The 12,660-nt window shown below is 50.6% G+C and overlaps 1 protein-coding gene across 4 annotated transcripts in view; it reads right to left on the bottom strand.

Moving 5' to 3' along the window:
* Positions 1-12,660, bottom strand: part of LOC119956190 (sorbin and SH3 domain-containing protein 1-like) — a 266,252-nt gene that overhangs the window by 16,629 nt on the left and 236,963 nt on the right. For all 4 annotated transcript variants that reach the window (XM_038783181.1, XM_038783180.1, XM_038783182.1 and 1 more), the window contains 2 exons: positions 8,831-8,886; positions 1,127-1,195 (listed from right to left, as the gene is read on the bottom strand). In XM_038783181.1, the coding sequence (XP_038639109.1) occupies positions 1,127-1,195; positions 8,831-8,886 (125 nt within the window). The remainder of the gene's footprint in view (positions 1-1,126; positions 1,196-8,830; positions 8,887-12,660) is intronic.

Consider the following 12,660-nt stretch of genomic DNA (forward strand, 5'->3'; position numbering starts at 1 on the left):
CTGAAGATTTGTGCTCCAGAACTTGCCGCACCCCTAGCCAAGTTAATCCAGTACAGCTACAACACTGGCATCTACCCAACAATGTAGAAAGTTGCCCAGGTCTGTCCTGTACACCAGAAAGAGGAGGTGACACTTAAACTGTACAGGGTAACCTGGGCATTGAACAGGGAACAGCAGGAAGAGCTCTGTTTAACCTGAGGATGAGCTCACCTCAGACAAGGGGCAAGGTTTGAGAAGGACCTTCATGAATAACCTCAGCCAGTACGGGGATTGAACCCGCGCTGCTGGCCTTAACTCTGCATCACGAACCAGCCGTCCAGCCAACTGAGCTAAACCGGCTCCCTGCTGGCCCTCATCTACACTTGGAACAATGGGAACCACTGGAGCGGGTGCCTTCAGACTTAACTCAAGGACCTTTGCCCCTCATGGAAGTCTCACTTGTGGACGGAAGGATCACCCTGCCACAGTTAACCAACCGCTCCTCAGAGACAGAAAAACACAGAAAATAGGAGCAGGAGGAGGCCATTCGGCCCTTCTAGCCTGCTCCGCCATTCAATAGGATCATGGCTGATCATCTAACTCAATAGCTTTCTCCCCATGACCTTTGATCCCATTCTCGCCGTGCTATATCCAGCCAGCCGCCTCTTGAAAACGTGCAATGTTTTAGCATCAACTACTTCCTGTGGTAATGAATTCCACAGGCCGACCACTCTTTGTGCGAAGAAAGTTCTCCTCATCTCTGTCCTAAATGGTCTACCCCGTATCCTCAAACTGTGACCCCTGGTTCTGGACACCCCCACCATCGGGAACATCCTTCCTGCATCTACTCTGTCCAGCCCGGTTAGAAGAAAGCCTCGATTAGACGTTTGATTCTGGACTCCGATAAAACCATAACTTTTATTTTTATTATGGTATGGTCCTGTATCCTTCTCCTTCCCTTATCCCTCGTTTATTGCAGCATTGCAAAAGGGGTGGATGCTGCAAAACACCTTACCCACGTTTTGTGCGCGTGTAAAAAGAAACCAACCCTTTTATTTGATCTTATCTAGAGGGTGAAGTGTGTCTGGCGCGTCACTGATGGGAAAGTGTTCCCTGCGTTAGGGGGCAATCTGGAAACAGCCAGTACCTCGATTGTGCCGCTCCTGGTTTGTTGGAAGCCCATTCACAACCATCTGCGAGGCACCGACTTCAGCCTCTGAAAGGAAGAGAATTAAACAACAGCGTTAGATTGCCGGGCAGCATCGGGACATTCGTTTCACTCAGATTCCGAATGCAGAGGAATAATGGGGAAAGTGGACACTATAGACAGTCAATTATAGTAACAGGGGAGTGCACGGTCACAGGTCAGTCTTTGACCATCATTCTCATCTTCCCATCATTCAGCCATTTCACCATTTCTTTTTTTGTTTCTCTTCTCTCTTAATCTTGGTGCATTGCAACTTCACAACTTCACCGCCTGGTGACCGTATATTCTTCACTCGCAGCTCCAGCAGCGAGCTGGCTGTTTGATTGCATCTTTGAGGGGCGATAGATATAGGACAGATGTCAGAGGTAGCTTCTTTACTCAGAGAGTAGTAAGGGCGTGGAATGCCCTGCCTGCAACAGTAGTGGACTCGCCAACACTAAACGCATTTAAATGGTCATTGGATAGGCATATGGACGATAAGGGAATAGTGTAGAGGGACTTTAGAGGGGTTTCACAGGTCGGCGCAACATCGAGGGCCAAAGGGCCTGTACTGCGCTGTAATGTTCTATGTTCTATGCACAGGGCCTTGCTGACACCACTGTCATGATATGCAAACGTACACATAAATGATATACAGACAGGCAGCTAATGAACACAGAGAACAGGATATGACCAATCAGCAGGCAGGACACTCAGGGGTGGTATCTAACTATAAAAGGCACGAGGCACTCACACTCCGCCTCTTTCCACTGATGAACATCTACAGAGCGAGTCAGGGTGTATGTACAGTATCACACCTCCAGCACGTGGCTAAGAGCTAGTCTGGTCCAGTTAGACAGAGTAACCACACTTCGGTTAGCAGAGAGTCAAACTCACAGAGAACTGTGCTAACTGTGCTACTGGTTCAATAAATCAGGTTGAACTGACTTGAAGGTCTGGAGTATATTTTGGTTAAAGCTGCATCCAGTTGCAGCCTGTGTTATCTCAGAGTACCTAACATGACAACCACGCCTGCAGCAATAAACCAGACAGTACAGAAGGATACCATTCAGCCCATCAAGTGAGCACCGACCCTCTGAAGGGCCTCACCTCCCCCCCCCCCCCCCCCCCCCACCCCTGTAACCCCATTAACCCATCTAGCCTTTTGGACACTAAGGGCAGTTTATCATGGCCAATCCACCTAACCCGCACATCTTTGGACTGTGCGAGGAAACCGGAGCACCCGGAGGAAACCCACGCAGACATGGGGAGAATGTGCAGACCCCGCACAGACAGTCACCCGAGGCCGGAGTTGAACTCAAGGCCTCTGGCGCTATGAGACAGCAGTGCCAAACACTGTGCCACCGTGCTGCCAATGGTAGGGTGAGTCACACTAGATTCCCATTCTGTCCACTGAGGTAAAGGGAAGGAACTGGGATTGGGGGAGGGGTCCCATACACAGAGGATTCTTATTGCACAGAGGAGGCCATTCAGCCCATTATGAAGGAAAAATTGTTGCAGGGCAGCACAGTAGCATTGTGGATAACAATTGCTTCACAGCTCCAGGGTCCCAGGTTCGATTCCCGGCTTGGGTCACTGTCTGTGCGGAGTCTGCACATCCTCCCCGTGTGTGCGTGGGTTTCCTCCGGGTGCTCCGGTTTCCTCCCACAGTCCAAAGATGTGCAGGTTAGGTGGATTGGCCACACTAAATTTCCCTTAGTGTTGGGTGGGGTTACTGTGTTATGGGGATAGGGTGGAGGTGTTGACCTTGGGTAGGGTGCTCTTTCCAAGAGCCGGTGCAGACTCGATGGGCCGAGTGGCCTCCTTCTGCACTGTAAATTCTATGATAAAGGGCACGAGACTGGAATTCACTGGATTGTTCAATGGGGCTGGTAGAAAATGGGCCGAAGAGCCTCCTTTGACGCCGTCTTTCAAATTGAAACCAAGAGGAATTGAAAATGAAATGAAATGAAAATGAAAATCGCTTATTGTCATGAGTAGGCTTCAATGAAGTTACTGTGAAAAGCCCCTAGTCGCCACATTCCGGCGCCTGTCCGGGGAGGCTGGTACGGGAATCGAACCGTGCTGCTGGCCTGCTTGGTCTGCTTTAAAAGCCAGCGATTTAGCCCAGTGAGCTTAACCAGCCCCTGGTTAAGGGATCTGGCGTAATGGTAATGTAACTGAGCTAATAATCTACGGTCTCTTTGAATGGTGAGGCCGGCACAAAAGGGCCGAGTGGCCTACTCCTGTTCTTGTGGATGTTCGTGCAAGGACAGGAATCAAGGGGGTGAAAGTATCAGCATCTAAATCATGCGCCAATGACAGGAAACAGAAAGCTACCCAACAATTACTAATGAATCCGCTGTCATTGCTGTTTGAGTCAACGCCAGTAATGGACACCCAATTATACCTCCTGCCCTCACCTTGAAATACGGGGCACAGCTGCTCCCTCTCCACCCTATCCGTGCCCCTCATCATTTTGTATACCTCGATCAGGTTGCCCCTCAGTCTTCTCCTCTTCACCCTTACGGGATCAGCCTCGCCCGAGCGTCTGGCACGGCCGCGTCTCAAATTGGGAGCGTTAGCACAGACAAGGCAATGCGATCTGGAGGAGAGAGGTTCCCTCAGAGGGCACTGAACCACCCTGCGCCACCACGGCACGGAGGTCAGCATTGACCTGTTGGGCTGAAGGGCCATCACGGCGATAGAGCAGCCCCACCCCCCCACATGGATGCCGTACCCCAATGGCTCAGAACGAGTCACGGCCTTTGACCCTTCCTTCCACTGCCGCCATCTCCCTCGCTGCCACAGAGATGTGCATTCGAGGCTACAGTTAGAGGAAGGCATCATGGGAATAGAGGAGGTTGCAAAAATGCAGGAACGTCAGGAATAAAATTAAATCAGACCCACTGGGGCACCGGAAACCAATGTGGGCCAGTGAGCAAAGAAATCTTGGGCAAGAGGGACTTAGTACCAAATTGGACATAGAATAATGGGAGGGTACAGAGGTCGAAGATCAGGAAGAGAGGTATGGAGTTGGCAGCAATAACGGAAGTGGCAACTTCAGTCCTCCTGATATTCAAGTCCTCTCCCAGTGTGCAGTCTTACAATGAGGGAGTGTGGATCATAGAATCAACCCCGACGTATTATAGCCCTGTATCTGAACATAGAATGCAGAAGGAGGCCATTCGACCCATCGAGTCTGCACTGACCCACTTAAGCCCTCACTTCCACCATATCCCCGTAACCCAATAACCCCTCCTAACCTATTTGGTCACTAAGGGCAACTTATCCTGGCCAATCCATCTAACCTGCACGTCTTTGGACCATGGGAGGAAACCGGAGCACCCGGACGAAACCAACACAGATACGGGGAGAAAGTGCAGACTCCGCAGACAGACAGACAGTGACCCAACGTGGAATCGAATCTGGGACCCTGGTGCTGTGACGCCACAGTGCTATCCACTTGTGCTACTGTGCTGCCCTGAACGACACTTTAACCCAGTGAAGCGAAACCCTGACAGATTGGGACCTGGCAATATGAGTACTAAGTTGAGCTGAGTGGGCTTCCTCAGGTTTTTAAGTTGGTTCCTGTCTTCAAACAAATTGCTTCACATAAATCTTCTGTTCATCTCCTGTTCGAGGGGTGGAGGCGGGTGGAAAGAGGCAAGTATCATGTAACGCTCACCACTCACTGAAACCGGGGCGAAGAACAGGAAATGTACTGAGAGTCCACAGCAAGCTCACATCTGCCTGGTCCCAATGTGACCTCCTCTTGCAGCACAGGCAAATGCTACAGACAAGTTAGCACCGTCAGTCATTCAATGTGTCCCTTAAACCCCACTTTCAATTGCAGGACACCGTTAGCTGTGTGTTTCCCTCGTTCTTCCTGATCCTCGTCACGACGATGTGACTTGGCCACGTGTGAGATCAACCTGCATTTTCACCAGCTGGCCAAACATACACCGAATGGCTTAAAAGCAGAGAAAACAATTGCTGAAGATGGCTGTCACAAGTCACCTGACATTGCCAGCGACCAGCTTCGGGGAGGTTCCAATGCGGACTTACAATTCAACTTTTTCAATTTGAACTGAGAACAAACTGCTTAAAAATGGAAGGCTACATGACAGGGGGAAGGTGAGAAACAAACTAATAACCGTACGGGCAGTGTGAAGCGAGAGACATTGCCTACAATTGAAGAGCCCATTGAAATTCATCACCGTCTAAGAAGAGACATTAAAATGCAATTTGCTGGATGTTGAAACAATGGCTGTCACAGACAGACCCACCCACAAACCCCTGGAAATACACAATGGGTGAAATATTTCAGGCCAGGGCACAGTTAATGTAGAGAGGTAGCAAGAGCATTTTCAGCCAAGAAACAGGCTGAAAGCTGAGCTCTCACTTTCAGAATAAGTTTATTACCTGGTTCTATAGAATCTATAGAACAGTACAGCACAGAACAGGCCCTTCGGCCCTCGATGTTGTGCCGAGCAATGATCACCCCACTCAAACCCACGTATCCACCCTATACTCGTAACCCACCACCCCCCCCTTAACCTTACTTTTTAAGGACACTACGGGCAATTTAGCACGGCCAATCCAGCTAACCCGCACATCTTTGGACTGTGGGAGGAAACCGGAGCACCCGGAGGAAACCCACACACACACGGGGAGGACGTGCAGACTCCACACAGACAGTGACCCAGCCGGGAATCGAACCTGGGACCCTGGAGCTGTGAAGCATTTATGCTAACCACCATGCTACTGTGCTGCCCTTCAAAAGCTAACGTTACTTCAAATCTACTAGCGAACCGAGATCTTGTAATAAATAATTGCAACATTTACATCTGACCGCATCCACAAAGCCTGTTAACCGAAATTGGCGGCAATGTTTAAAAATCTACACCTCCAGGACAAAAGATTAACCGGATCTTAACTTATTAAATTTGGCTCCAACTTCCTCTATTTCGGAGTGCACGCGATGTCGCATTTTTATAATTTTTCTCGGATTTAGTGGGAAATGAATTTGCTATTTCTTTGACTCAGTAAAACCTGGTTTGATTGGCTCCCCATTACCGTGCGGGCAGCACAGTGGTTAGCACTGTGGCTTCACAGCGCCCGGGTCCCAGGTTCGATTCCCCGCTGGGTCACTGTCTGTGCGGAGTCTGCACGTTCTCCCCGTGGGCTTCCTCCGGGTGCTCCGGTTTCCTCCCACAGTCCAAAGACGGGCAGGTTTGGTGGATTGGCCGTGATAAATTGCCCCTCAGTGTCCAAAAATGGTCAGGCGGGGTTATTGGGTTACGGGGATAGGGTGGAAGTGAGGGCTTAAGTGGGTCGGTGCAGACTCGATGGGGCGAATGGCTTAAATAGTAAAATACATGTGGATTTGACAAAGTAAAAAAAAAACTTTAAAACTTAGACCAACCACGGAAGCTGAATCGAGGGGAGCCAGTTCACCCATTCTCCGGCTCTTCGCTGGGGACTGGATTCCTTGATCACGCCGGAACCATACACTGCGTCCCGACCCTGAATTCCCGACTCTGTAGGGTGGCTTCATTGGGCATTCCCACTGACAGCAGAGAATTGCGCCACCAGCATCCTATCTCCCCCCTCCCTGTGGTGGTATGATTAGCATAGCTGTCTGCCATTGGTGCAGAACACCGGCTTACCATTGGCCCTGGTCGGTCATGTGCCTCTCGACCGATTGGTTGAGACCAGTCATGTGACGGCTCTCCGATTGGTCGAGAGGCTGAGTTAACCACGCCTCCATACCGAGGTATAAATAGTCAGAACGCCCGGCGGTCGTCCATTTTATTGTAGTCGGCCGCAGGGCTAAGTTCTAGCTTATTAAAGCCTAACTTTTGTATGGCAACTCGTCTCTCGTGCTATTGATGGCTCATCACCCCCACCCCACCACCGAGAAACACGGGGCTGGGAGGCCAGAGAATCCCACCCCTGGTTGTCACGATGCTCCGTTTCCACCACGTCAGGTGTTATACCCTCCCATTCCTGAAGAACGCCAGAGTAAAAAAGCTCATCTCCACCAGCTGAGCGACAGTAAAACTGGGGTTACAGGTGGGCTGCCCATTAAAGAAACCTGCCCAGCCTTCATTCCTGTCTTGTCAGCACCAATGATACCTGGGGTTAAATCCAGGCCCAAACCTGGTAAGTTCATCCCGCTGAGTGTGAAATTCCCGGGCTCAGGGAGAGTGGAGGATGGGATACCGACTCCTCGAAGCCGAAATAGAGAGAGGGGGATAAAAAAAAGATTTGCTGGTTTTATTTTAAAGGAAACAACACTTTCAACGTGATCAGAGACGGAGGCGAAATGAAGATATTCGGCACATTGTCGCCCTCCACTGGTGATCCAGGCGCGAGGGTGGGAGGGAGGGGAGGATTGGGGTGGAGGTACTGAGATTCTCTGGGAGAGAAGGATGTTCACTGAGGCTCTGTCGTCCGCCAGCCGCCTAACTGAAGGCCAAGGTGGATGAACAGCGTGCTCATTGTGACGTAGTTGACGGAATCTAGCGGCCAAATCATTGGCCAATCAATGGACATTCGAGATGGAGGGGGGGGGGGGGCATTGAGAGAGCTTCATGATAAACCAGCTGAAAAGGTCAAAGGAAAAAGACAAGAAAATCTTGAGCCTCTGAACATAGAACAGTACAGCACAGAACAGGCCCTTCGGCCCTCGATGTTGTGCCGAGCAATGATCACCCTACTCAAACCCACACCCGTAACCCAACAACCCCCCCCTTAACCTTACTTTTAAGGACACTAAGGGCAATTTAGCATGGCCAATCCACCTAACCCGCACATCTTTGGACTGTGGGAGGAAACTGGAGCACCCGGAGGAAACCCACGCAGACACGGGGAGGACGTGCAGACTCCGCACAGACAGTGACCCAGCCGGGAACCGAACCTGGGACCCTGGAGCTGTGAAGCATTTATGCTAACCACCATGCTACCGTGCTGCCCCATGGGTCAAACCTGGGTCAAAGTTGAGGGATGTCACGCCCGTTTGCGCTGAAGTGTGCCAGTCTGTTTCTGATGTTGAGGTACGACTGCTTTATGTCACACCCGTCACTCCTGGCTATGTCGAGGAATTGACGGGATCGGAGTGCAGGTGACGATCGGCGATGAAAAATGGATGTGACGTTAGAGAAGGTGCACGCCAGTGCCCCTGATGACACTGCGCGTATCTATGGCGCACTATCCCACAAGGGGGTGGCTCCCCTGGTCTGTGCCAAGCTAAGAACCACTTCAACAGGTCATTACTTGGATTGGTCACAGCTTTCCTGGACCGGGAAGGTGGAGAGACGTCGGTATGATCACTATTCCCATGGCCGTCATTGCCAAGTGTATCCGAGTGGATGGTGGATAAAGAGATCGGGATTGGCGGTGATGCATTCTACATTTCAATAGTCTTTAGCAGTCAGGATGAAATTACATCAACTGGTTTTGGCTTGCAAACACACACAGAGTTCGCCAAAAACAATCATGAACATATTTCGGATGATAGGTGATTGACCCGAAATGTCAACTTTCCTTCAATCTCCACAGAAGCTGCCTGACCTGCTGAATACTCAGAAGGTGGCGTCTCCGATTTAGGAGGAGGATTAAGGCGGTAATTCCCAGCCACAAACAGAGCTGTGCGCTTACCTGAACTCATGGTGATATTTGAGCTTGCCTTGTGCACTTCCAGACTATCGCCGTCTCTGGAGTATAAAAACAGAAAGCAATCATTAGTAATCACCCAATGCAGTGACCTCCATCACTCAAATCCTCAAAGAGGTCGCTCAGAGGCAACACCTGCCACTCCGCGGGGTTGAATCTTGGGGGTTCTATTTGTGCATTCACATGATCAAGATCGACCTGTTTCACAGCCAATGGAGTACTTCCGAACAAATCTGTATTCACCAAAGTCTTGTCATTGAGTTAAATGACCATCGGGTAATGCTGCCCAAGACACTTGAAAAAGTCCCTCCCCTCCCTTCTCATCGAGTCTTGTAAATCTATAAAAACGAGCAGACATATATTACCTCCCACTCCCCAACTACACACAGAAGTCGGACTGAAGAATGGGCTTATGTCTCACAGGTGGGACATGATGTGGAGATGCCGGCGTTGGACTGGGGTGGGCACAGTAAGAAGTCTTACAACACCAGGTTAAAGTCCAACAGGTTTATTTGGAATCACTAGCTTTCGGAGCGCAGCTCCTCCCTCAGGTGAGTGAAGACTTCATTCACCGGGTGAAGAAGCTAATCTCCGAAAGCTAGTGGTTCCAAATAAACCTGTTGGACTGAAGTTGGACTTGAACCCATGACCTTCGACTCATGAGTGAGAGCGCGAGGCGTTGATGCATCACAGGAGGCTCACCGTCGTATCAGGGGGGTGTCACCAAAAGGAAGAGGGCGGGATTCGCCGTTCCGCCGGCCGTGTTTTCCTGGGTAGCGGGATTCTCCGTTCCCGCCACCTACCAATGAGGTTTCCAATCGTGGCCACCCCACGTTGCCAGGAAACCCGCGGGCGTGGGCACGCTGCCGGCACAACGGAGAATCCCGCCAGCGGAGAATCCAGCCCAGAATCTCTACAGTGCAGAAGGCCATTCCGCCCATCAAGTATATACTGGCTCTCTGAAAGAGCATCCAAGCCAATCCTGCACCCCTGCCTTATCCCCCAAAACCTTGCACATTTTTTCTTTTCAGGCACCAATCCCCTTTGAACACCTCGTTCGACTGGCCTCCACCACCCTCTCAGGAAGTTGATTTCAGGCTCCAACCATCCTCTGGGTCAATAAATCTCTTCCTTACATCACTTCTCCTTTCGCCCATCATTGTGTATCTGTACCCTCTAGTTCCAGAGGCCCTCCTGAGTGGGGACAGTTTGTCACTCTTTCATTCTGTCCATACCCCTCAGGATACCCCTCGAATGTCTCACCTCAGAATTATTGTCTCCAAGGAATCAAATCCCAACCTCTCCTCATAATTACAGCTCCTTCCCCCTCAAAAATCGGGGGACAGAGGAAGAGGTGCTTTATCTTAGAACCACTGCCGTGCAGAATGAGGCCATTCGACCCATCGAATCTGCACTGAACCTCCGAACGAGCACTCCATCCTTCCCCCCCCCCTCTATCCACATAACCCAACCTAACACACACATCTTTGGACTGTGGGAGGAACCCGGAGGAAACCCACGCAGACACGGGGAGGACGTGCAAACCCCGACACAGACAAGTCACCCAAGGCCGGAGGAATCAAACCCGGTTCCATGGCACGTGTGAGGCAGCAGTGCTAACCACCGTGCCACCCTTGTACACAGAGGGTTTGGTTATGGATTGCTCACACAGAGGGTTTGGGTATGGATTGCTCACCCAAAAACAGCGATGTGAGCAGACAGCACAGCAGCGCTTAAAAGAGACGCTTCTGAGCACGGAGGAGTTGGGGAAAGGCCAGGTGGATGGTGAAGAGGAAAAGAGCTCCATTCAAGAATTGGCACAATATGGCACGTTGATCAAATTCTCCACCGTGTTGCAAAATGCTGCAATCCTGGAAACTATTTGGACTGCGCTATTTTTGTATCTTCTCCCAGCAGATGGGACGCACAATAAAAATTCAGGCTCTGCGTTTAAAAAGCGATATTTGACTGAACTGCCAGGGGTCCTGTATCTCCGGCAGAACACTTTATCCCAGCGCTGAAGTATGTTAACAGGTGTCCCTTCCTTCCGTCTCTCTCTCTCTCTCTCCCGCACACAGTGCTGAGCTCTCAGAACAGACCCTCAGCCGCTACTCTCAGAGGTCAGGTGTCACTTGGGGGAATATTTTTAAAACCAATCAACAAATCTGATTGGCTCCAGTGTGTCTGCAGGTTGGCGCATCTTGGCCTGCAGCCGCAGGCTCTGCTTACCACTCGATTAGGCAGAGAGTTGGCCACCCGCACAGGCCACAGCCAATAACGCCGCGGGGCCAGGAAGCGGAAGGGAAACGCTGTCGAGCATTCCAGCGACAACATGGGAACAGGAGGAGGCCATTCGGCCCCTCTTGCTGCTGATCTGCATCTGAACTCCATTTGGCTGCCATTGATCCGCATTCCTTGCCACCTGTGCTCGAGTTAGATCAATCTCACTTTTCAGTTAAACCCAGCAGCCTCAATAGCTTTTCCAGGGAAAGAAAGCTCCAGATTTCCAGTGCGTTCCGTGTGAAGAAGTGCTTCCGGAATAGTCTAAGTTCAGGGCCATGTCCTCCCCTGTTCTCATTATCATTAATGGCAGGGCAGCCTCGAGGGGCTGAATGGCCTACTCCAGAATCAGAATCACAGAATACTACAGTGCGGAAGAGGCCCTTCGGCCCATCGAGTCTGTCCCGACGCATGAAAAACACCTGACCTGCCCACCTATTCCCATTCACCAGCACTTGGCCCATAGCCTTGAATGTTATGATGGGCCAAGTGCTCATCCAGGTACTTTCTAAAGGATGTGAGGCAACCCGCCTCTCCCACCCTCCCAGGCAGAGCGTTCCAGACCGTCAGCACCCTCTGGGGAAAAAAGATTTTTCTTTGAATCCCCACTAAACCTCCCGCCCCTCACCTTGAACTTGCGTCCCCCTCGTAACTGACCCTTTAAATATGGGGAATAGCTGCTCCTTATCCACCCTGTCCATGTCCCTCATAACCTTGTCCACCTCGATCCGGCCGCCCCTCAGACTTCTCTGCTCCAGTGAAAACAACCCAAGCCTATCCAACCTCTCTCCATAACTGAAATGTTCCACCCCAGGCAACATCCTGGTGAATCTCCTCTGCGCCCCCTCCAGTCCAATCACATCCTTCCTATAATGTGGTGACCAGAACTGCACACAGTGCTCCAGCTGTGGCCTCACCAAAGTTCTATACAACCCCAACATGGCCTCCCTGCTTTTTTAATCTACGCCCCGATTGATAAAGGCAAGTATCCCATATGCCTTTTCCCCACCCTATTAAGCTGCCCTTCTGCCTTCAGAGATCTATGGACAAACATACCAAGGTCCCTTTGTTCCTCTGGACTTCCCAGTGTCAGGCCATTCAGTGAATGCTCCCTTGTCACATTACTCCTTCCAAAGTGGATCACCTTTTCAGGGTTAAATTGCATCAGCCCATTTGACCATCCCGTCTATATCTTTCTCTAACCCAAGACACTCAACTTCCTGTTCCAATGTTCTGGACTCACCAAAGCAAAGGAAAGGACTTCTCTCTCTAACCATCTTGTCCGAACTTTTAATCATCTTAAACACCTCAATTAGACTGTCCTTTTATCTCCTATGATCGAACATTGCAAACCTAATCGATGCAAACTGTACATTTTTTTTTAACCCTTTCAGACTCTGGTGCATGAGCCCAGTAATATGCATAGTTATCCATTCATGTCTTTGTTATCGATACAACCTCCAACCAGCAGGTGGCGATAGAGATCCAGCATGCGACTCAAGATATCCGGGAGTTGGTAGTAAGTCGTACTGGAG

This window comes from Scyliorhinus canicula, chromosome 22 (genome assembly GCF_902713615.1).
Source record: "Scyliorhinus canicula chromosome 22, sScyCan1.1, whole genome shotgun sequence".
In the NCBI taxonomy this organism is placed as follows: domain Eukaryota; kingdom Metazoa; phylum Chordata; class Chondrichthyes; order Carcharhiniformes; family Scyliorhinidae; genus Scyliorhinus; species Scyliorhinus canicula.